This window comes from Rhineura floridana, chromosome 18 (genome assembly GCF_030035675.1).
Source record: "Rhineura floridana isolate rRhiFlo1 chromosome 18, rRhiFlo1.hap2, whole genome shotgun sequence".
NCBI lineage: Eukaryota > Metazoa > Chordata > Lepidosauria > Squamata > Rhineuridae > Rhineura > Rhineura floridana.
Window position 1 is genome coordinate 19,411,746 of NC_084497.1, and position 22,138 is coordinate 19,433,883.

Below are 22,138 nucleotides of genomic sequence, written 5' to 3' on the forward strand. Positions count from 1 at the left end.
GTTGATGGGAGTTGTAGTTCAAAAAAGTAACTTTCCCAAGCTCTGGGCACCAGGTTGGAGAAGGCTGCTCTGGGTGTTGTGTGTCATCATCAAGCCCTACCAGTATAAGGGCAGGACTCCAAGTGCACACATAACATCCAGGAAATTGAGAGTGAGGACTGTCATAAAAGTTCCCTGGCACATCCTCTGTTTAACCCTCGTGCTCCCAAGAGTCCTGCAAGAATTCCCGTTTTGGGGGAGAGGAAAGAACAAATACATATCGGGGGGAGGAAATATTAAAAGAGGTTGTCATGGTATGTGGAACTATAGGACTGTCCCATTGGGCAGGGGGATCTTGAATCCACTTCTTAGCAACACCAGGCAAATGCACAGGCCCACCACCACGGCCACAAGCACCCCAGCCAGGGCTTTGAGGAAGGAAGTCCGGCTACGGGTGAAGGAGGGGGGTCCCATGATGCTCAGCAGGGCAGTGCTCACAGTCAGAGTGTAAAGGATGGAGACGCCCGTGTTAAGGGCCACGATCTTGCCAAACTTCGCAAAGGGGGCGATGATGCAGAAGAAGAGCGGGACAGTGGCAATGACAGTGGTGACGGCGCTGGACACGATGGCCACGCCCACGTGCCGGACCGCCTCCATCGTCCTCCACTGGCGGCTGGAGCTGGGGTCCTGAAGGGAGAAATGGGGTGGGGTGTGGGAGAAGGGAAGTGGGTTGTCTTTAGGCCCCGTGAATTTGCTCGCCATGACTCCTTACAGAGCTTCGAAAAGTTACTTTTTTGAACTACAACTTCCATCAGCCCCAGCCAGCATGGCCACTGGATTGGGCTGATGGGAGTTGTAGTTCAAAAAAGTAACATTTCCAAGCTCTGCTCCTTCCCTCTCATCCCTGCTGCAGGCCTGTCCTCCCTTTTACAGAACCTTGTAAATGAACCAGTTAAGATACCAACTCCTGCGCACAGCAGAGCTTGAATTCACAGTTAAGGTTCAGCTGACGACACAGGAATTGGTATTAACGGGAAAAAGGATTGTTGTGTCTCCACGTGGGTCTGTCTGGATGAGGGATGGGCAAGAATTACGATTCAGTTCACACTCCAAGCCAAATCTATCAAATCTGCATGAAACCATGTAAGAACCAAAACACAGCCTTCCTTTGAAATTCACGCTTGTCCAAATTTTGCGATGCCGTTCTCCAAAAAATGTAGAAGTAAGGTCCAGAGACAAACAGGCTTCCAAAGAAGCATGCAGAATGGCATTGGAGCACTTGTGGGCCTCCAGAGATTGTTGGACTCCAACTTCCATCAGCCCTAGCCAGCATAGACAACGGTCAGGGATGGCGTCCAACCACCTCTGGAAGGCCACAGTTTCACTGTCCCTATATCAAAAGAAGCCAGAGTTGTGATTGAGGTAGCTAGGGGCAGCAAAGGCAAGTGATGGTCTAGTGACTAGTCCAAGGATGGGGAATCGGTGCCCTTCCAAATGTTGCTGGACTCCCATCAGGCCCAGCTAGCATGGCCAATAGAACATCACAGATGATAGAACATCAGCAATGTTTAGAGGGCCACAGGTTAGCCACACTTGATCTACTGGGGGGGGGGGAACGGACCGGCCCTGAGAAGTAATGTGGCTCTCCATCCAAATCTGAAGCTCACGTGGCACCTGGCTGATGAAGGCAAAGAGGTCCAAGGACAAAGTCTTACCGAAAGCCCAGGAAGTGGCCATCTTACCTCTGCCAGGTGAAGCGGCAGGGTCTCTCCTGCTAGAAGGAATCCTTCCACGAGATGGACACAGTAGTCGACAGAGGAGCCAACAAGGATGGAGAGGGAGATGGCCTCCACTGCTCCCATTTCCCAGCCAGACCAATACATGATGGTCACTACTAAACATACAACTCCTGCAGAGAGAGAGAGAGAGAGAGAGAGAGAGAGAGAGAGAGAGAGAGAGAGAGAGAGTGTGTGTGTGTGTGTGTGTGTGAGAGAGAGAGAGAGAGAGAGAGAGAGAGGAAGGTTAACTAAGAACATGAGAAGAGTCTGCGTGCTGGATCAGGCAAAAGGCCCCTCTAGTCCAGCACCCTGTCCCTGCAGTGGCCAACCAGATGCCCATTATGGAAAGCCCACAAACAGGACCTGAGCACAACTGCACTCTCCCCGCTTATCATTTCCCGGCCACTGGGAATCAGGGTCATACTGCCTCCGACAGTGGAGGTAGAACATAGCCATTGCGGCTAGTAATACTCTTACCTTAAGACTGCTCCCTTCATCCCCACTGCTTTTAAGGTTGAGCTGAAATGCCCACCCCAATTTCACCACCCTATATGAGAGCCAGTGTGGTGTAGTGGTTAAGGCAGCCTTTCCCAACCAGTGTGCCTCCAGATGCTGTTGGACCACAACTCCCATCAGCCTCAGCCAGCATTGCCAACGGTCAGGAAAGATGGGAATTGTGGTCCAACATCATCTGGAGGCACACTAGTTGGGAAAGGCTGGGTTAAGGTGTTGGACTACAACCTAGGAGACCAGGGTTCAAATCCCCACACAGCCATGAAGCTAAATCTGTGACCTTGGGCCAGTCACTGCCTCTCAGCCTCAGAGGAAGGCAATGGTAAACCTCCTCTGAATACTGCTTACCATGAAAACCCTATTCATAGGGTCGCCATAAGTCAGAATCGACTTGAAGGCAGTCCATTTCCATTCATTCACAGGTGACAAAATCTATTTCTAGATTTCAGGAATGGAATGCTGACAGCATTGGTCCCCTTGCTGGGTGTCTTTATTTTACAACAGCCTTCCCCAACCTGCTGCCCTCCAGATGTTTAGGTCTTGGAATGTAGGCATTTAGGCACATAGAAGCTCCCTTATACCAAGGTCCTTTGGGGGGGAAGGCCGTAGCTCAGTGGTAGAGCACCCGCTTTGGATGCAGAAGGTCCCAGCTTCAATCGCTAGTGGCATCTCCAGGAGAGCTATTGCCAGTCAGTGTAAACAATACTGTTTCCAGTGTTGCTATGCAAGAAGCCCAAAGATGCAAAATATGTAAAATGATATCCAGATACCTAAAATGGTGAGCAGCACAGGAAGCAGGAGGAGGACATGAGTGGTAAAGACAGCAACAGCGGCCACACAGATCACCAAGGAGAGGATGAGACCATACAGGGCACTTTGTACACCTGGAACACAGAGAATTGTGGGAGGAAGAGAGGTTTTATTTATTGCATTTGTTGAATTAAAAACACACCTGCTATGGAGGGCCGTAGCTCAGTGGCAGAGCACCTGCTTTTCATGCAGAAGATCCCAGGTTCAATCCCCAATGGCCTCTGCACTGGTAGAGCCCGTGTGAAATCCAGGAGTGCTGTTGCCAGTCAGTGTATGCAGTATTGAGCTACATAGACCAGTAGTATGACTCCGTATAAGACAACTTCCTATTTCCTAAGGGAAGGTCCATAGTTTGATGATGGAGCACCTGTGTTGCATGCAGAAGGTTCAACTCCTGGCATTTCCAGGTAAATAGGAGAGGGTGGTGGGTGATGGGAAGATTCAGCCCATATTCAGCTCTCTGACATTCGGGAACCATTCCTCGTCAGAACAGACAGTCCTGGTGGGCTAAATGGGTTAGCAATTTGACTCAACAAAAAGGCCCCTGAGTGTGTAAATGTCCCTTGTGAACCATCTTGTCAAGGTCCATAGTCATCCAGCTCTCTTAACAGCCCTGGAAGTGGGGCACATGAAATGAGGGAGGCACTGGGATGAATGCGCACCTGTCCCTCTTATAAACAATACTTCGTTGCAATTGCTGTAATTTTGCTGGTATTTTTCTTTTATTTCCATTGCAGCCCACTTTGAGAACAATTGCTTCCAAAGGCATAAACAATCAACCATCCAACCAAACATTCATTCATTCATTTATATCCCACTTTTCCTCCAAGCAGTTCAAAGTGGTGTACATGGTTCTCTCCTCTCCATTTTATCCTCACAACAACCTTGTGAGGTATGTTAGGCTGGGAGATAGCGACTGGCCCAAGGTCACCCAGTGATGCTACCAAGATGCTATAGATGCTACCAAGCCAGACTGGTGGGAGGGAGGGAGGGAGAGAAAGAATTCACAGATGCCCCAACAATCAGAGACATGGTGTGGTGTGGTAGTTGGACTAGGACCAGGGAGAGATGGGTTCAAATCCTCACTTAACTTGGTTGGCCTTGGGGGTTAATGTACTTTAAGGGTTGTTGTGAGGATAACATAGGTGGTAGCAGGGGGCAGCCACGCATGCCATCCTCAGATCTGTTGAGGACAGATGGGTTAATGGTGCTGTTGCAATAAGCTTCACTGTCCACGTGAATTGATACTCCCAGTTTGCTGCTGTTAACCCCGTCTAGGCTCTTCCTGGCTCTTCAGCTGGGATGCTCTTTGGCTTTTGTGAGGAAAGCAAAGGACCACTTACCTATGATCTCCATGAAGATTTGTTTCCAGTGCTCGCAGGTCTGGAAGCCCCGGCGCAACGCTGAGCCTTTCGGGAACTGCTGGAGTTGATCCTGGAGGAAAGTTTCCCACTTGAGATAGTCAGAGTAAGTCTGGAAGGATGACTTCCCTTTGTAGGTAGTCTGGAAGAAAAGAGGTCCCTAGTTCAGTCCTCAGAATCTGCAAGTAGCCCCTGAGACCCCGCAGAGCTGCTGACGATCATTAGACAATACTGAGCAGGGCGGAACAATAGTCTGATTCAATTTAAAGCAAGTTCCTACATCCCTAGATCTTAAGGAAACGGCTATAGTTCAGAGGTAGAGCACCTTCTTTGCATACAGAATGTCTCCTAGACCTGGTTTCTGACACACCCAGACACTGGAAGATCATCCCCAATGTATCTCTTCTTGCTTGTAATCAAGAGTTTGAGCCTGGGTTTATTTCCTCTTCCCTCCCCATTGATATTCCTTTTGTGTCATGTCTCTTTAGATTGCAAGCCTGAGGGCAGGGTCTCTCTCTCTCTCTTCTCTCTCTCTTTCTGAGTTGCAAGCTGTTCTGGGAGTCTTTTTGTTTGGTGAAGAGCCCTTTTTTTAAAAAAAAAAGTCTTTAAATAATACAAATCTGAATATATCTCACCCAGCATTCTGTATGTGGGAGGACTAGGGGAAAATAACCACTGAACTTTAGGATTAGTTGTTTCTTTCAATCCTTGGGCAAGCTTAAACAGACAAATGGACAACTTGAAAAAATAAAATGCATGGCACAGAAAGCTTGATTTTTTTTTTAATTCAAAAAGATGAAATTGCTGGGGATAAGAAAATATTCTGCATAAACCAAGACATGCTACTCCTAGACAGTCAAAAGAGGCCCATCTCAAGGCACCCATGCTGGTTAGCAGAGGCTCTGTGCTCTGAAATTTGGAGACTATATATCTCAATTACCAACGAGGACTAGAAGCTTGACTTTTTGAAGCCAAAAGATGAAATTGTTTGGGGTAAAACAAACATTCTGCACATGCTATTATCAGAAGGTTGTAGCTAGCGCTTTTCCTATCCAGAGCTGACCCATCAAAGTTAACGGACATAACAAACTTAGGTTCATTAATATCAATGGTTTGCATCCAATACTACCCAAAGTAGACCCACTGAAATCATTCAAATTAACTTCAGTGCGTCTACTCTTAGTAGGACTAGTATTGAATACAAACAATTGAGTAGTCATGTCCATTAACTTCAGTGGGTCTATTCTATAGCACGAGCACCTGTAATGGGGGTGACAGAATCCGGTTGGGGAGCCCTCACCGACTCAAAGGCCATGGAGATCCACTGTACTTTGCCATCCTTCACCCCCACTGCCCCATGAGAGAGCTGTCCGGGCAGAAGATTTGGCTCGGGGAGGTTCTTACACTCTGGGTGCAGCATCTGCAGTACTGTGGAGATACTGTATCCTGGAAAGAGAGAGGGGGAGAGAGATGGCTTCTTTTCATACAACCTAGACTACCTGAGGCTGCATTTGAAGAACTGAATGCAGAAACCCAGACCCAAAATAGGTTCAGCACCTTGGACAGCTCCTTGAAAGTTCAGGCTAAAACGCGGAGCGGATTCACTGCCCCACTGACATGGGAGACGCCAGTCTTCACTGCCAACCCCCCACCCCCTCCAATCATAATGCATTATCCACAACCAATGACTTTCCGTGGGTTGTTGGGCTGGTTATTGATTTTGCGTGGAAGGTCAATGGCCTCTCCAATTGGATGGGAGAGAGATGCCATGCCGTTTGCATCGAAAGGCGCACCTGCCTAATTTGAACTTTCCAAAGCGTTACGCAAACCAAAACACAGCCATCCTTCAACATGTGCACTTCTCTGAATTTGGCCGCGCAGTTCTCCAGCCACGGAATGTACACAAACATTCATACACTGGGGCAAAGCGTGCAGAAAAATGCATATATGTCAGTGAGAATAACATAAAAAGTGAAGCCTGACAAAGATCAGCCAGCAGTGGGGTACTGATTAGATGGTGTTGGACTGAAGCTTGGGAGACCAGGGTTCAAACTGCTCAGCCATGAAGCTCAGTGGGTGACCTTGGGCCAGTCACTCTCTCTCTCTTGGCTTAATGGACCTCACAGGGTTGTGGTGAGGATAAAAACCGAGGAGGGGAGAATCACGTTGTTAGCCACCTTGAGCTCCTTGGAGGAAAGGTGGCATACAAATGCAATCAATCCATCAATCCATCTATCAATCTGTACATACATACATACATACCTGAGGGCAGGCATTGGGCTCCTCCTGGTTTAACAAGCTCTGCATTGCGGGCGATGGCCTTGCAGATCCGGCACAAGTTGCCAATCTCTTTGAAGAGGTCAAAGCCGTCATCATAGATGACGCTGCCCTTTCACAAGGAGACACACAGAGAAAGGGAAAAACAAGTGAGACAATGCCTTGCGATCCAATGGCCAGTCCTACTCAGAGTTAGGCCCACTGCAGTTAACGGACATGGCTAACTTAGCTTCATTAATTTCAGTGGGTCTTCTCTAAGTAGGGTTTCCTTGGATATAACCCAATGGGATTACCCACCGTGAGCAATGGATGCAGGACTAGATGTGCCATTGGCCTGATCCAACAGGCTCTTCTTATGTCCTTATGTTTTCAAACCTCCTGACTACCCTGGTTGTCCTCCCTTAAAAATCGAAGAAGAGCCTTCTGCATTAGGTTAGTGGCCCATCCAGTCCGGCATCCAGTTTCTCATAGTGGCCAACCAGATGCCCCAAATGGGAATCCCGCAAGCAGGCCCTGAGCGCAACATCAATGCTCCTCTCCTGTGGTTTCCAGCAACTGGCATTCAGAGGCATCTGACACCAGAGGGAGGACAAAGCTGTCAGGGTTAGTAGCCATTCACCGCTTTCTCCTTCTTTGTCATTTTGTCTAATTGGGGGGAGGATAGTCTTGTTGTCACCCAACCCTCTCATTCCATGCAGGAAGGCGGGTGTACCATGTCTCCAATGACGTGGTTGTCCATGCGTCGGGAGCGATTCACCCCTAGGATGCCAAACACCACAAACACCATTGCCCCTGTGTCCACTAGGGGGCGCACCGCTGGTTTCCCACAGCTAGCATTCCCGCAAGGGTTGAATCCAGAAGTGATCGACAGCTTGGGTTTTGCGGAGGCTGGGGAAGAGATGGGTTGCAATTAGTGTCCAAGGCTCTTACTGATGATTATTTATTGAAGTTAAATGTAAGAACATGGAGTTGTGTTTAACTAAGTCCTACTCAGGGTAAAGAGAGCCAGGGTGGTGTAGCGGTTAAGGTGTTGGACTATGATGTGGGAGACAGGGGTTCAAATTCCCATGTAGCCATGAAGCTCACTGGGTGACCTTGGGCCAGTCACTGCCTCTCAGCCTCATAGCCTCATGAAAACCCTATTCAGAGGGTCGCCATAAATCAGAATCGACTTGAAGGCAATACATCTACATCTACTCAGGGTAGACCCATTGAAAAGAATGGACTGCAATCAGCCATGTCTATAATTTCGATAGGTCTACTCTCAGTAGGACTAGCATTGGATACACCGCATTAAGAAGAGTCTGGCCAGCGAGTCAAGCCAAAGGCCCATCTAGTCCAGCGTCCTGTTCTCACAGTGGCCAACCAGATGCCCCTTTGGGGAGAAAACACCAAGGTCACCATTTTGTTTCAAGCCTTGCTTTCAGGCCAAAATCCTCAGAAGGCAGTTTAGTACCAGCCATTTAAAAGCAAACAATGGCACAAAGTTCAAAGCAGACAGTAAAACAACCATCATAAGGGGGCATCATTCAGGGGGCACAGGAGGGGGAGCTAAATGAAGGTTTAAGTGGTTAGAGTGTTGGACTACAAACTGGGAGACCAGGGGTTGAATCCTCACGTAGCCATGAAGCTCACTGGGTGACCTTGGGCCAGTCACTGCCTCTCAGCCTCAAAAGGAGGCAATGGTAAACCCGCTCTGAATACCACTTACCATGAAAACCCTACTCATAGGGTCGCCTATAAGTCAGAATCGACTTGAAGGCAGTTCATTTCATTTTTTGGAGAGCCAGTATGGTGTAGTGGTTAAGGCAGCCTTTCCCAACCAGTGTGCCTCCAGCTGATGTTGGACCACAATTCCCATCTTTTCTGACCATTGGCAATGCTGGCTGAGGCTGATGGGAGTTGTGGTCCAACAACATCTGGAGGCACACTGGTTGGGAAAGGCTGGGTTAAGGTGTTGGACTACGACCTGGGAGACCAGGGTTCGAATCCCCACACAGCCACGAAGCTCACTGGGTGACCTTGGGCCAGTCACTGCCTCTCGGCCTCATGGAAACCCTCTTCATAGGGTCGCCATACGTCGACTTGAAGGCAGTCCATTTCCATTTCCACTCTACCACCTGCCAGTGGAGAGGAGTGGCACAGCAGGTAGTGGAGGGCTGTGCCATAGCAGAAGCTCTGAGCTTCACCCTGGCAGACGGGAAGCTGTTGGCAATGGTTCTCTCACCGGCAGTATCCACTATGGCTCACCTTTTTCACTTGGCACATACAAGAAACCCTTGTTTGGTCCATCCGGGCTAGAGCTAAGAAGACAGCCAGGAGGTGCCATGCACACTCTGCCGTGATAAGGAGGCTTGTGCGACTGGGCAAAATATAGTTTCCTGGAAGAGGGAAAAGTAAGTAAATGAACTGGAATGTTCAATATGAGCGCCATAGAACATCCTTTGGGGCTTCAGAGAAGCCCAAGACCCATTTCAATGTCTATATTTCTCTCCTATCCAAGAGTTGTCACAGATTCTGTGCTTTAAGCAGTAGAGGTCAACAGGCAACATAGAAAAGTAAATGCCTCACTTGCCAATTTTCGCCTCTCATGCAGCTGGTAAGAGCCACAGAGGCGTTTCTACAAGCACAGAAATTGTATCTGGAGGGTCTAGGGCAGGCTATCACTTTTTAAAAAATGCATGCACACAGACCTTTGAGCACACAACAAAATGAGTACATAACACTAGAGCAATTCAGCCCTTAGCTATTTCTGATATTATTAAATGCCTATTAAAAATTCTCTAGGCATCCTCCATGATGTTTAAAAACACAATATACAATAAAAATCCACAGTAAGTTATAATATCCAAGTTAGTGTAAAGCCCCCATTACAAAACTAGAATTAAAATACAGTAAACCACAGGAGCTAAAAATAAGAACAATGCAATTCAGTAGTTAAAACCACCAGTCATACTACAGGGATTAAAACATGATCTTAAAAAGCCTGGGAGGAAAAAAAAGGCTTAGCCCAAGACCAAAAAAGACAGCAAAGTAGGTGCCAGGCGGGCTTCTCAAGGGAGGGCATTCCATAGCTGGAAAGCCAGTACCAAGAAGTCCCCCACTCCCATAGCCACTCTTTGAACTTCTGATTGAAGGAGGAGGGCATTCCATTAGGTACCACGGTCCCAAGACATGTAGGTGAAAACTAGCACCCTGAAGCGGGCCTGAAAATAAATCAGAAAACAATGCAACCAACAAAGAACCTGTCCTTTCTCGCTTGACTTTAAGAGAAAGGTTTAGCTTGGATGTCTTACATCTCAGGGAACCCGCAGAAGAAGATACCAACACAACATTTTAAACCAATCAAGGAACCCTGGGAAATGTAGTTCTGTGAAAGGGCTGCAGTTCTCCAGCAGCCAGTCATCTGAATCCTCAGAAGACTACAACTCCCATGGTCCTTTGAGGAGGAAATAGCACAGAACCCATTTCAAAACATGCTTGAGTTTTGCAGTGCAGTTTGTCCACAAAGGCAGTCAAGCTCAGTCTCTAGGAAGCCCCCGAAAGAAGGAATTCTACAAGTATGGCACAGCCATGACAATGGGTTGTATTTAATACTAGTCATACTCAGAGTAGACCCACTGAAACGAATGGACAAGACTAATGTTGGATCATTAATTTCAGTGGATCTACACTAAGTAGTACTTAGCTGGATACCATCCAATACATCTATGTGCTATTACTTAAACATAGGACACTGATAGTATAATTAGAGGGGTCCCCCCAACAGTGGAACTGATCTATTGCAATGGGATTCCATTGTGTAAGTAAGTTAAATGTTGTAACCACAGGCCATAGAACGGCAAATCAAAATATACACAAAAACATGAATACATCGTACATCTGATGATTAGTAAAATAAAAATAAGTAGTTGTTACAACAGTCCATTGGCATCAAAGGTCAGATCAGAACAAAATCTTGAACTGTGCTTGGACGATTACGGGCAGTGGAGTACTTAAAAAAAATACCACAACCACACTGGGTGACTGTCAGTGCTAGCCCTACTCAGAGTAGACCCACTGAAGTTAACAGACACGGCTAGCCAGTTCATTAATTTCAAGGGAGTAGGGCTGAGATGAATACAACCCACAGATCTGTAGATGTCTTGCAAAGCTTATAGCTGCAGCCATGAGGGCTAGGAAATTGCTTTCTAAATCTAAAACTGGAATTTAAAGAAATGTGACCAGGCGCAATACATTTCAAGTAACACTGCACAGGGACTCCATCCCTGCCCTAGCTGTGCCTGACCGTTCCGTTACCTTGTGCGCTGCTGTTCCTTCGCAGCCACATAGAAATTGAAGTCGAATTTCCACCCTCTCTTGGCATCGCAGGACAAGGTCGTCATCATCCATTTCTTGGGGCCCATCTGTTCGACATGCCCTACTGTGGACATACAAGCGGTCAGCCTCTTGGTGAAGTTACCGTAAGGAACTCTATACACCTAAGCAATGGATTAACGAAAACAGAACACTTAACCACACATATCTTGGAGCGGGGAAAAGGGGGCACAAAAAGAGAGATTAGCATGGCATACTTTCCCGTTTCACCCTGCCTGAAGCTGCAGCTAGATGGTAAAAACATACACCAGGTGTGGGGAAGGATCGTAGGGTTGTTGTGCGGATAAAATTTATTTATTTATTTGATTTATATCCTGCCCTTTCTCCCAGCAGGAGCACAGGGTGGCAAACAAAAGCACTCAAAACACTTTAAAACATCATAAAAACAGACTTCAAAATATATTAAAACACAACAACCATTAAAAACATATCGAAACAAAACACCTTTAAATACATTAAAAAAAAAAGCTTTAAAAACATTTTTTAAAAGGTTAAAAATATATTAAAAAGCAATTCCAACACAGATGCAGACTGGGATAAGGTCTCTACTTAAAAGGCTTGTTGAAAGAGGAAGGTCTTCAGTGGGCGCCGAAAAGATGATGCCTGTCTAATATTTAATGGAAAGGGGGAAATGGGGAGAGGAGAACCATGTGTGCCGCTTTGAGCTCCTTGGAGGAAAGGGTGGGATATAAATTAATAATTTGAGGAAGGGCCACAGCTCAGTGGAAGAGCATCTACTTTGCATGCAGAAGATCCCAGGTTCTATCCTATCTGGCATAGAAACAGTGATGGATGTGGGGCTGTCCCAGGTGCTGAAACACAAGCTGTGGCTCATAGAATAGGGATATGATTGGAGCTGTCCAAGGTGCTGAAACCAAAATTACTGTCCCTGTAACAGGGATGAGGAATGTCTGTGACCTCCAGATGTTGCTGAACTATAACTCCCATCAGTTCCAGCTCGCATGACCAATAGCCAGGGATGATGGGAGTTGTAGTTCAGCAACATCTGGAGGGTCTAAGGCACCCCACATCTGGTGTACACACAAAGGAAAGGGGAGAAAGTCAGCTCAGTTTGCATTTCAAGACAAATTGACTTGAATTGCCATTTTCAAAACCGTATGAGAACTGAGACGAAGCTATCTTTTGAAATGTGCACTTCTCTGAATTTTGAAGTGCAGTTCTCCAGCCATGTAATGTGTACAACAACACATATACTAGGGCAAAAAGTCCAGAAAATACAGATATATTGGTGAAAACAGCAAAGAAAAATTCATTACGTTAGGGAACACTGCTTGCCGAAATGTGCGCATTGAGAAAATTGTACTAAAATGCTGATTAATTTTCATAAGGAGTGTTGTTGTTTTTAAGCAAACTGATGTGGAAATCTGAACTGAAGATTTGGAAAATGAGGAGCTAAAATGGACAGATTCACTCATCTCTCGCACAGACACACACAGATCTCATATTGTGTGCAAAAACTATTCCACAAGCCCTTCAGAAAAGTGCTGCTGTATCAGAGCAAAGCTAGCCTATACATCTCAGGATCCTTCCATTTCCGATGTTCAGGCTGTGAGTGTCATTCATTATTTAGCAAAAATGGCACCACGATATATATATATATAAATTAGATAATGGCTTACTGTTGTAAGCTAGCCTATACATCTCAGGATCCTTCCATTTCCGATGTTCAGGCTGTGAGTGTCATTCATTATTTAGCAAAAACGGCACCACGATATATATATATATAAATTAGATAATGGCTTACTGTTGTGGGGCAGGGGACAAGATGTATGAAAAATCTGGAGGAAGGGGAAAGGGAACGGAGTGGCTGGAAGCTTGAACAGTGAGCACTCCACACTGTGACACTGCATTGCAGGCTCTGCTTGTAAGGCTACATTCACACTATACATTTATTCCCCTGGTCTTCCACTTTAAACTGTCGTGGTTTCCCCCAAAGAATCCTGGGAAGTGTAGTTTGTGAAGGCTGCTGTGTGTGTTCCCATCCAGAGTGGTTTAACTGTCAGTCCCTCTTCCCAGGGAACTCTGGGAATCATAGCTTTATGAAGGGAACAGAGGTCTCCTAAGAACACACAGCACCCTTCACAAACTACACTCCCCAGGATCCTTTGGGGGAAAGGCATGCCTGTTTAAAGTGGAATAAATGTAGAGCATGAATGTGGTCTAAGTCTCAGAATTCTGAGTTCTGGGCTTATGCATGGAAGTTGGATAGCACACCTATCCCAGGTCGCATATTTTGAAACAGCACTCAGATAGGTCTTTGGAGAAAGAAAAACAGGGGCTGTGGTAATGACAGCATTGTGTGGCACTGCCTTTTAGCCACATGAGCATTGACGGATCCTGGAAAAACTTACCGGAAAAGAGGGGACTTCCCCATCTCCCGCGGACACCATTTGCCATGGCGCTGGGACAGTGGCATTGAGAGAGAACCTGTAGATCACTGGCCTGCCTTTGCCTTTGGATTTGAAGATGTAGACTGTCCCCTGGGGGTCTAGAGAACATGTACAGTCAGCCTGAGGCAGCCCCTCTAGTAGCAAAGGATCCTGCCATGCCAGAACAAGGACACAATCCACCCACCAATTGGGCATCGCCCTCAATGTCAGTCATTCCATGTACCATGAGACAACTGATAGGATGCCGTGAGAAGCAGGTTATTTTGAGGAGGATGCCTTCGGTCTCTCTGTATGAGTCACAGCTTCTAATCACACTCTGCCAGTGGGGGAGGAAGGAGGAGGAGGAGGAAGGAAGAGTGGTGATTCTGTTGCTTCTCCATGTTGAAGGTGATTGAATGATTCAAATCACTCTCCTTGCAGAGACGTTGTGAGAGGAAGAGCCTGTCTGTCACATCTCTGCATGAGTAGTTGTTCTGGGCTTGCCTCCTTCCAGACCCAAACCAGTGAGGTCTTCTGATGGCTGGTAATACTTAAACCAGCCGTCGCCAACCTGTTGTTTTCCAAATGTTCTGGACTACAACCCCCATCAATCCCAACCAGAGGTATGAAAACACCACTACATTTCTCGATCCAAGAACAATCTGGCATAGGAACTGTGCAACTTTCAGAACTGCTGCCTGTGTTTGCTTATTTTCCCTCCGCCTCCCTTCTTCCTCTTGTGTCATGGCTTTTGGGTTGTCTGATTTTGTTGATCTTATGTAAGCTGCTCTGGGAGCCTTTGAGGATGAAGAGCAGGGTTTAAAAGGCTTTAAGTAAGTAATGAAACAACCCAGCTATTAGACTTTTATTGAACATTGCTCTGTAGCGCTTCATTGCTTAGCCAGCCTAGGGACTAACAGATAACAGAAAGGTGCACTCCACCATAGAACTCCTATAAGGGTATTCTATTAGGGCAAGGAGGCATGGACGTATGAATAGACAGAGGTGGGCACATTCATAAACTCACCCTGCACAGCTGCATCGCTCACAGCACTCCCTCGACTGCCCCACGCCAGACCCGATCCCCTTTTTTTCTTCTCCAGTGAGGTGCGGATGTTATTCTGCAGATTGCGGGGTTTTTCCTGAAACAAGCCTGTCACACAAGGTTAGTCAGGGACAAAAGGGTATCCAGCATCAACAGACATACAACCAAACTGGGCTGTCCTCGCTTGTAAACGAGGAAGCAGCCGTGCCACAGAGGACCCTCTATTGGGAAATTGTTTTAGGAACAAATGCTTCGGATGGTTTGGCTTTTTTCCCCCCCAAGCCACACCCCTCACCCCGAATGTTCATGTCTGGATGGAATGCATCCTTCAGCGTGGAGGATTGCCTTACCACATCTGTGCCCATTCGACCCTTTCAGCCTGCGGAACTGGCCTGTTACAGCTGCCACATAATACTCGTTCTGCACTTGTAAGAAATCGATCTCTTAGCATGGCAGCATCTACCCGTTGGAACTCTCTGCCTGTTGACATCAGGCCGGCGCCTTCACTGTGCTCTTTTCGGTAGCTGCTTAAAACATTTTTGTTTAGCTGAGCCTGCCCAGACCCATAGATATTGATGTTATGGAAATATGCAGAGTAATTCAGTGGTCTGAGCTGCGTGCGTGCCAGTGTGTGTGTTTACCTAAGCAGCAGGCTTTTACCCTGCATTTAGATCACTGAGACTTAAGACTTAGTAAAATAAGAAAAGCTACTTTATTTATAGAAATACATAGCAGATGGGAAAGGCATACCAAGTTCTAACTAAGTTGGAAGTGCAATGTCCAGATGGCTCAGGAGAGACACAAAGATGTCTCCTCTCTCCTTGGACAGTCAAAGAAGACGACAAGGGAAGGAGGGGCAGGTCAGCTTCCCTGAGCGTATCAGTTTACAACGGAAGGAAGTTAGGTAGAGAAGAGGTCAAGGCAGGCAAGCCTAGCCAGCTGGAGGACCCGAACTCTATCTCCCTTCTGGAATACACACAAAAGAACTCAAACAGGAGTTGCCCTTGCCCCACTTCCAACAATTGATGTATTTTAATCTTTTGGATCTCTTGCTATGTTCAAGGTTTTTAAAATGTTTTTGATTACTTGCTTTTAACTTTTTTATTGATAATGTTTGTTGTTGTTGTTGTGAACCACTTAGAAGTTTTCTACAATCAAGTGGTATATACATTTTGTTAAAGAAAATAAGAAATAAAACCAACAAGGCCTCCAGAGAGGGGTGTGTAAGTGTGTGTAGAAACTACCCTATGTAAGAAAGTTACGGTACGTTGCAGCTGACAGAAAAGACTCTTCTCTGCCCAGGATCCTGAACAGCCAATACTGAGCTTGATGCACAGTCCGACCTAGCATAAGATAAACTATTTCATTCCTCTAATGCAAAGCGATGTGCGCTAACACAAGGAACATGGGAAGGTGCCTTATACCAAGTCAGGCCATTGGTCCATCTAGCTCTGTGATCTCTGCACTGACGGACAGCAGCTCTCTGGGGTTTCAGGCAGGAGGACATTCCCAGCCCTACCTGGAGATGTCGTAGGATTGAACCTGAGATGCTGTACCATTGAGCTATGGTCCTTCCCTTAAGACACAGGAACGCAGGAAGGACCTTATACTTGAGCACACTGATGTGTTAAACCTCCTGATTTGTAGATGCTAAAGTCTTTGTCCTGAAATGTATAAAAACCCCAGGTAACCAGTGCCATGGGGCAGTTCTCTACTCACTAAGAGGGAAACTGACCAAGCATATGCTTGTCATCCAATAAAGGCCTACCTTTTTGCTGCAAGCCTGTGTTCTTTGGTTTTACTCAAGGACCCCCAGTCCAACGAACTACAAAATTCCCCATCAACTATTTTGCACTGATACTGAACCACCTAGACCTGGCTCAGGATCCTCATGTACAACTCTGCCAGCCAGCAATCTCCTGCCACAGCTGTTTCACGTTGGGCATTCCAGTAGGCAGGTCCGACTCACCTGAGCAGGTGACGCAGGAGATCCCCTCAGCGCTCAGGTTGTACTTGAGATCCAGCAGCACCTGGATGTTGGTGTCGGGCCTGAACAGGAGGGGAGCCCGGCTGGCCGGGCGGAGGCGGCTGGCGAAGAAGACAGACAGAAGGAGAACGGAGAGAAACAGCCCTGGAAGAAGAAATAGGGTGAGGTTCAAAGATGGGTTTGGGATTATACACAGACCGTGTTGAGATCTTCTAAATAGGAAAGTGTTGTCGCTGCTGGTATTGTTGCTGCTGTCGTTACTGCTATGACATTTATATCCCACCTTTCCTCCAAGGAGCTCAAGGTGGCCTACAAACATTCACACATGGTTCTCCTCCTCCTCATTTTATCCTCATAACAACCCTGTGGGGTCAGCTAGGCTGAGAGATGGTGACTGTCCCAAGCTCACCCAGTGAGCTTCATGGCCAAGCAAGGATTTGAACCCTGGTGTCCCAGGCCCCAGTACGACACTCTAACCACTACACCACACTGTTACAATATTGCACACACAGCGGGATATACAGAGGCAAGGTATAAGCTGTCTAGAACAACTGCGACTTGAGTAAATCATTTTAACACATGGGAGGGGAACCATTTACAGGCCGAGGGCCACATTCCTGCCCAGGGGAGGCTTCTGGGGGCTGCATAACAGTGGTGGGCAGGGCCAGATGCAAGAGCGGGCAGAAAAACAGCTGTGACTCTCACCTTTGTACAGAAGGTAAAGTTCCAGCCATGCAAAACTAACTCTCTCTCTCTCTCTCTCTCTCTCTCTCTCTCTCTCTCTCACAGACACACACACATGAGCCTCCATCCTCCTTCCAGAAAAGCAAGAGACATTATCACAGTTCAAGGATACGTTCCAGCCAGGCAAAATGACTCAAGGTAGGTGTGTAGTCTTGGGAAAGCGGGTGTGGCCTGGGGACAAGGGCGAGCTGGGGAGAGCACCGAGGGCCAAGTACAGAAGCTTGGAGGGCCACATTCGCTCCTTGGGACGGCAGTTCCCCAATCCCGATGCTGTTCTAGCTTTGAGGAATTAAGAGATTTCTGTTTCTGAGAATCATATAAACTACTCAGGGGCGGGAGGAATTCAGGGCTGAAAAGCAGACTCAGGTCTCCTGTTTTAACTGCTGTGTCTTAATGGGATCATTTCATTGCGTATTTTAATTATGGAGGCTTATATTTTAATGGCCGTGTAAAGGGTTTTTACATTTTGTATACTTTGACAAAGGAGGCTGCTTTGGCATTAAGTGGTATAACGACAACAATAATAACGGCCCAATGTTTGATAGGAATTTAATAATTTTTCAATGGCATTTTCATATTGTGTATTTTGATGATGGATGCTTGTATTTTAATGGCTGGTTTTTATACTTTCTAAACTGCTGTGAAGACTGTACGCAACAATTTAATAACAATCATCACAAGAACTTTAATAATTATTATTCTAGGTTGTATCCAAGTAAGTTTTACAGAGAGTAGACCCACTGAAATTAACAAACCTAAGTTCGTCATAGCCATTAATTTCAATGTGTGTACTCTGTGTAGGACTAGCATTGGATACAACCCAATAATGATGACGACAACAACAATAATCAGATTAAATCTCCATAAAGACAAAACACAATGAATAGCGCTTACCAACAATCACCCATTTGCTCTTCACTGCCGACCACAGAGCCCAACACTGGAGAAGCTCTTGCAGGTGAGCGATTAGCTGTCCCTGGTTGCTCTTCTTTGTGGGTTGCTGAAGGTTCTCGGGCAGCACTGAAACCAAGGGAACATCCCCCATTTCCAGAGTCACTAGCAGAGAAAGAGAAAAGACAACCAAGGCTGAGGGCAGGCTTCCTTCCTTCCTTTTGTCTGTCCTGAATCTTTCAATGTTCACCTTCATTAGGTGAGGGAGGGAGAAAAACTTATCTCCACTTTCTCCACACCATGCAGAATCTTATGCACCTTACTTACCTTTGTTTCCAAATCAGAGGTAACCTCTCCCTATAAGGGGAGTTGCTTCAGTCCCTCGGTCATTTTGGTTGCCCTTTTATAGAACCTTTCCCACCTCTTGTGGTGGTTATGTGCCTTCAAGTTGATTATGACTTATGGTGACCCTATGAATCAGTGACCTCCAAGAGCATCTGTCATGAACCACCCTGTTCAGATCTTGTAAGTTCAGGTCTATGGCTTCCTTTATGGAATCAATCATCTCTTGTTTGGCCTTCCTCTTTTTCTACCCCCTTCTGTTTTCCCCAGCATTATTGTCTTTTCTAGTGAATCAGGTCTTCTCATGATGTGTCCAAAGTTATCCTTTTATGAGCGGCGGCATCATGACTCCTGAACCTAGCAGTGATATGGACACAGAGCCAGAGGCTGTGGGGGCACCAGATAGAAAGTTGGGTCAGGTTCAAGGCTCAGAGTTGTCTGCTGACAATCAGGAGACCATTTCACCTGTTGGGCAGGAACCCCCAGAGGAGCCTCAGAGATCAGCAGGGCCTATAGGGCCAGAGCCTTGACCCTCACGAGCACCTTTCCCTGAACCTGAAGAACCATTCGCCTCCCACTGCACATCACCAGTCCAGGTTTGCAGGGTGCGTGCCAGGAAGGAGGCTATGGAATGGAGGAGGAGTGCCCATCTTCAAGCCAGAAGGTTGGTCCTTTAAGGCTCTAAAGTTCTAAACAGGAGACTGGAGGAAGTAATCTGGAGACAGCAGCTTTCAAGGCCTCAGTCTATTCCCAACCTTTGTTAGAGCATGTTGCTTACTTGGAGCTATCCTTGGGTCAGCAACCTTTGCCTTGCCTTGCCTTGCCTTGCCTTGCCTTGCCTTGCCTTGCCTCTTTCTCTGTGGGATCCAGCATCGACAGGTGGCAACCAGAACTATATGCAATATTCCAAGTGTGGCCGCACCACAGATTTGCAGGAGGGGCATTGTAATGTCGGCATTTATTTTCAACCCTTTCCCCAATGACCCCAAATGTAAAAGTTGCCTTTTGATAGTCCTGTTTGACTCTCTGCACCCCCTCCAAATCATGAAAGGACAGCTACCTTTCAGCTTAGCATCTGCCTCTTGATAAGCTTCTTTGTCTCCTCCAAAGCCTGAAAAGGACACCTTCCCTTCAATTTAGCCTTTTGGAGTGAAGCACTACCTTCCTGCCTCCATCACTATTACAAGCACAAGCAAGCCTACACAGAGCTACCTTCCCTGCCCTGTTGACCTGAGGGGGTTCCCAGAGGAAATTGCCCTCCTGTCTTGTATCATTCCAGGGACGCTGCAAAGAAGCCATTTCCATAAATTACCATACAGTGCAGGGATGGCATATCAACGAGGTTACGCTCCTGAGGCAGGAGCTCTAAGCGCCTCAGGCTGTTTGCTGAGAGGCACCTGACCCTGGATTGCAAAGGGGAGGGATGTGCAAAATGTTCCGCAAGGAACAGCCTCCGACAAGGCAAAGAAAAAAAAAACCCCAACAAAACTCTTCACCTGAGTTTCCCAATCTAGGCAAATGCTTCCAATCAGGAAGCTGTCACATCAGGTTGGCTCCAAGGCCATCAAGAGGATGGAGTGGGAGGGATAAGGATATAGAATCATAGAATAGTAGAGTCGGAAGGGGCCTATAAGGCCATCAGGTCCAACCCCCTACTCAATCCAAATCCAAGCATTCCCGACAGACGGCTGTCCAGCTGCCTCTTAGGTAGGCGGTCTCACTTAGTGTAGGGTTTCCCCTTTCATTCCTTGACTCAGGCTCTCTACCTATAGCACCTCTGTGGTTGGCAGAACATTTCCCAAAATAATGGTGTTGGGTGGCTGGGATTCATAATCCGGTAAAACTTGTGTGCTTCACAGAGGCATCAGGATGTTCATTGCTGGAACAGGTTTTTGCAGTGACAGACCTCTGGTCTGATCCAGCAGGGCCCTTCTTATTTTATGGAGTCCCCAGTCCCTTTGAAGTCAATGAAATTAATACAAGCACCATAACCTAGTGGATTAAGCTGACAGTGAAATCAAGTGCCACCTTCTCCCAAGTGCCACCACCAAGTGAGACAGAGGGCCTTCTTTGTGATACACTATAAAGTGAAACACTTTATAGGGGGAATCAGCAGAGGGAAGACCAGATGGTCTTTCTGTTTATTGCCCTCCAGGTCACTTGTTAGATATGTTAATTTGAATTTATTTCATAGAATAGTAGAGTTGGAAGGGGCCTATAAGGCCATCAAGTCCAACCCCCTGCTCAGTGCAGGGATCCAAATCAAAGCATTCCCGACAGATGGCTGTCCAGCTGCCTCTTGAATGCCTCCAGTGTCAGAGAGCCCACTACCTCTCTAGGTAATTGGTTCCATTGTCGTATGGCTCTAACAGTGAGGAAGTTTTTCCTGATGTCCAGTCGAAATCTGGCTTCCTGCAACTTGAGCCCCGTGTCCTGCACTCTGGGATGATCGAGAAGTGATCCCGGCCCTCCTCTATGTGACAACCTTTCATGTACTTGAAGAGTGCTACCATATCTCCCCTCAATCTTCTCTTCTCCAGGATATAAGAAGAGCCTTGTTGCATCTGGCCAAAGGGGACGCTGTCCTCACACGGGCCAACTTGATGCCTCTAGGAAGCCCTCAGGCAAGACCTGGGTGCAACAGTTCTCTTCCCCACGTGTGACACTTAGCAACAGAGGCATATCCCAGAGACAGAAGTAGAACATAGTTGTCGATGCCTAGTAGCCGTCGATAGCCTTCTCCTCCGTGAATTTGTTTGGTTCTCTTTTAAAGCTGCCCAAGCTGGCGGCCATCACAACTTCTCGTGGGGGTGAATTCCACAATGCACCACGGGGCCCGTTTTAAGAGAGGAGTTGCTGCACAGTGCTTGCTTACAAACTTACTCGCCAGTAGACACATTTATAGTGAACCCTTATGGGATGGAACATGCAGGAGAGCCCTGGAGCCGGATCAGGCCAGTGGCCCATCTAGTCCAGCGTCCTGTTCTCACAGCAGCCGACCAGGTGCCTCAATGGGAAGCCCTCAAGCAGGACCTGAGTGCGAGAGCTCTCTCGCCGCTTGCGATTCCCAGCAAGTGGCATTCAGAGCAGGGATGGGTGAGTCTCTCAGTTTTGGCTTTTCTCATTTTCTCATCTTGGCAGCGGTACGTTCAGTTCTCCACATTTCTGTATCTGCCTGCAATTTTTAAAAAAAATCAACTCCTCATTCCTCAGCATTTTAGTGCCATTTCTCCTAATACACACATTCTTGTATGCAGTTCTCCTCCAGCATCACCAATTATGCCGCCTGACGAGATCAGCCACACAAGGCCTTCTCTCGGTCCCACCAGTTAAGATAGCGAGGCTGGTGCGGACCATAGAGCGGACATTTTCGATTGTGGCCCCCACCCTCTGGAATTCCCTTCCTTTTGACCTTCGCCATGCCCCTTCCCTGATAGGTTTCCGCCGGGCCTTGAAGACCTGGCTGTTCAGGCAGGCCTACGGGATCTCTGGGGTGGGTTGCTTTTAATATTGGTATATTAATTATTGTTGGTGGTTTTCATTGGTTTTCATTGTATTTTATCATGTACATGTACATCGCCTAGAGTGGCCGTTAATTCGGCCAGATAGGCGACTCACAAATAAAAAATTATTATTATTATTAT

The 22,138-nt window shown here is 47.0% G+C and overlaps 1 protein-coding gene across 1 annotated transcript in view; it reads right to left on the reverse strand.

The window, feature by feature from the left end:
- Window positions 1-303: 303 nt before the first annotated feature.
- The window catches only part of DISP3 (dispatched RND transporter family member 3), a 35,507-nt gene continuing 13,672 nt past the window's right edge, over window positions 304-22,138 (reverse strand). Inside the window, exons 8-20 of the mRNA XM_061601311.1 lie at window positions 18,156-18,317; window positions 16,500-16,661; window positions 14,513-14,638; window positions 13,468-13,604; window positions 11,018-11,199; window positions 8,969-9,099; window positions 7,431-7,606; window positions 6,704-6,830; window positions 5,742-5,887; window positions 4,424-4,583; window positions 3,041-3,154; window positions 1,722-1,888; window positions 304-666 (exon numbers count right to left, since the gene is read on the reverse strand). Coding sequence (XP_061457295.1) covers window positions 304-666; window positions 1,722-1,888; window positions 3,041-3,154; window positions 4,424-4,583; window positions 5,742-5,887; window positions 6,704-6,830; window positions 7,431-7,606; window positions 8,969-9,099; window positions 11,018-11,199; window positions 13,468-13,604; window positions 14,513-14,638; window positions 16,500-16,661; window positions 18,156-18,317 — 2,153 coding nt within the window. The remainder of the gene's footprint in view (window positions 667-1,721; window positions 1,889-3,040; window positions 3,155-4,423; window positions 4,584-5,741; window positions 5,888-6,703; window positions 6,831-7,430; window positions 7,607-8,968; window positions 9,100-11,017; window positions 11,200-13,467; window positions 13,605-14,512; window positions 14,639-16,499; window positions 16,662-18,155; window positions 18,318-22,138) is intronic.